This window comes from Octodon degus, unplaced genomic scaffold, assembly GCF_000260255.1.
Source record: "Octodon degus isolate 3935 unplaced genomic scaffold, OctDeg1.0 scaffold00075, whole genome shotgun sequence".
NCBI lineage: Eukaryota > Metazoa > Chordata > Mammalia > Rodentia > Octodontidae > Octodon > Octodon degus.
The window spans coordinates 6,474,214-6,476,251 of NW_004524651.1; the positions used below are offsets into that span (position 1 = coordinate 6,474,214).

The 2,038-nt window shown below is 37.3% G+C and overlaps 1 protein-coding gene across 1 annotated transcript in view; it reads left to right on the forward strand.

Annotated features, from left to right (window-relative positions):
* The window catches only part of Smchd1 (structural maintenance of chromosomes flexible hinge domain containing 1), a 150,416-nt gene that overhangs the window by 63,709 nt on the left and 84,669 nt on the right, over nt 1-2,038 (forward strand). The window contains exons 14-15 of the mRNA XM_023720401.1: nt 1,125-1,238; nt 1,779-1,885. Of these exons, the coding sequence (XP_023576169.1) occupies nt 1,125-1,238; nt 1,779-1,885 (221 nt within the window). The remainder of the gene's footprint in view (nt 1-1,124; nt 1,239-1,778; nt 1,886-2,038) is intronic.

A 2,038-nucleotide genomic window follows, 5' to 3' on the forward strand; every position in this document is an offset into this window, starting at 1 on the left:
GTCTCACTACTAGATTGGACTCATAGTGATCCACCTGGTTATAGCCTCCCAAGAGCTGGGATCACAGGCACAAGCCACCACGCCCAGTCTTAGTTGCCTTCTTAGCATGCCCTGGCAATGGGGCCCGCACTGCAGGCCCAGGAACCCCCCATTAATCCACTGAGCTATTTGTCCGGCCCTCATTTTCTTTTTTAATATGTTGTAAGAAATGATTTCTTAGTCTCTGTTGTTGAGCTCTGCTGATATTCTTCTTAGTCTCTGTTGTTGAGCTCTGCTGATATTCTGTGCCTTTTGCCTATATTGTGCTGAAAACAAGAAAATGTGCTTTGTTCATAGGAGATTTTAGCCTCAAATAGCCATAATGTATGTATAAAAACTAACTGGCAGAAGGTCAGTGCAGTGAGTGGGGAGGAATGCAGTTTTTCTGACTACATGAGCTGGAGCTTGGAAGAAGAGCATAATTATGGATAAGGAATGGCCTTTGTGTGTACCTTGAGAGAGCTAGTCTTGGCTCAATACAGATGGTTACAAAGATAAAAGGACACCCATTTTCCCCAGTGATGTGAGAAGCTCAGTCATCTGTTTAATGCCATGGAATTGGATAAGGTCACTTGATGCCATGAATATAGCCACAGAGCCCGAGGATGGAGCCTGGGGTTCTCCGAACTTTTAGGGTGAGAGGGAAAGGACCCAGCAAAGGACTGAGAGGAAAGGCTGGTGAGGTGGAAGGGAACCCAGTAGAGAACTGCCGGGAGGGGATGGTACAGTGGATAATAAATTCTTGTCCTTTTGGAAGATTTCAGAATTGGAGTAATGGAAATATTACCTGTAATTTTTGTTTAAGTCGAGAAAAAAATGTCTTAAGTTTTGTTTATTTGGGAATCCTGTTAACTTGTCACATTTATAAGCATGTACTTCACTGTGAAATACTTGTATAAAGAATTTGCTGTATCTTTATAGAAATTTAAGAATAAGTAGAGCACTTCACAGATATTTATTAGAATGCTTTACTGGTTTTTCTCATGACACCAAGGGCTTCTTTTTGCCTTTGAATATGAAGTCATTTTATGTCTGTTTCTGTGAGTAAATGTCACTACTGATCTCTTTTAAAATTTAAATATCAGGTCAAGACAATCAAAACTCTTCCCCTCTTCTATGGAAGCATAGTGAGATTCTTTCTGTATGGTGATCATGATGGAGAAGTGTATGCTACAGGAGGAGAAGTTCAGATCGCAATGGTAAGGCGGCAAGTAATATGACTTGTTAGGAAAGTGTCTTCTTTTTTTTGTCTTTGGTGGTACTAGAGAACCTATAGAGCCTGCCATCTGTACGCACAACGTTCTATAAAACTGTATTATTGCTAGTTACTACAGTAATTTTATAAAGTGACACATTTCCTCCAAAGCTTACAAACCAGTAAATATTGAAAAATTCTGTTTCAGGGATAAGTAACTGCAAGACCAGAATGAATTTTTTCCTTTTATCATCTCTTATTATTTGAATAGTGTATCAGACTTACTGCTCATTGCTATTTGTTTCTCAATAAAATAAAATAAAAGAAGTAGGATTTGAGAATCCTGTTAACTTGTCAAGTTTATAAGCATGGAGATTATTAAAAAAATGAAAATATATCTGTATATGCTATAAGAATGGCTACTTTAAGTATACAATATACTTAACTAGGATAAAATAGACGCCTTTGAGAGAGACAAATGGGTGCTGTTTTTACAGCTAAATTTAAAGTTTTCTCTGAAGTCACATAAATTCATTTTATTCAGGAACCTCAGGCACTGTATGATGAAATAAGAACTGTGCCAATTGCAAAGCTGGATAGGACAGTTGCTGAGAAAGCTGTTAGAAAATATGTAGAAGATGAAATGGCAAGGTGAGTTATGTTTCAAAAAGCATGACAAAAATAAGATTTTAAGAGGAATTATGCTCTTAAGAATTCTTGAATATGTCATTTACAATTCATAATTGGTCATGTGTAGTTGTAAGATATTACACATGGGTGAGTTTTTTTACTTTCTGGAGGTCC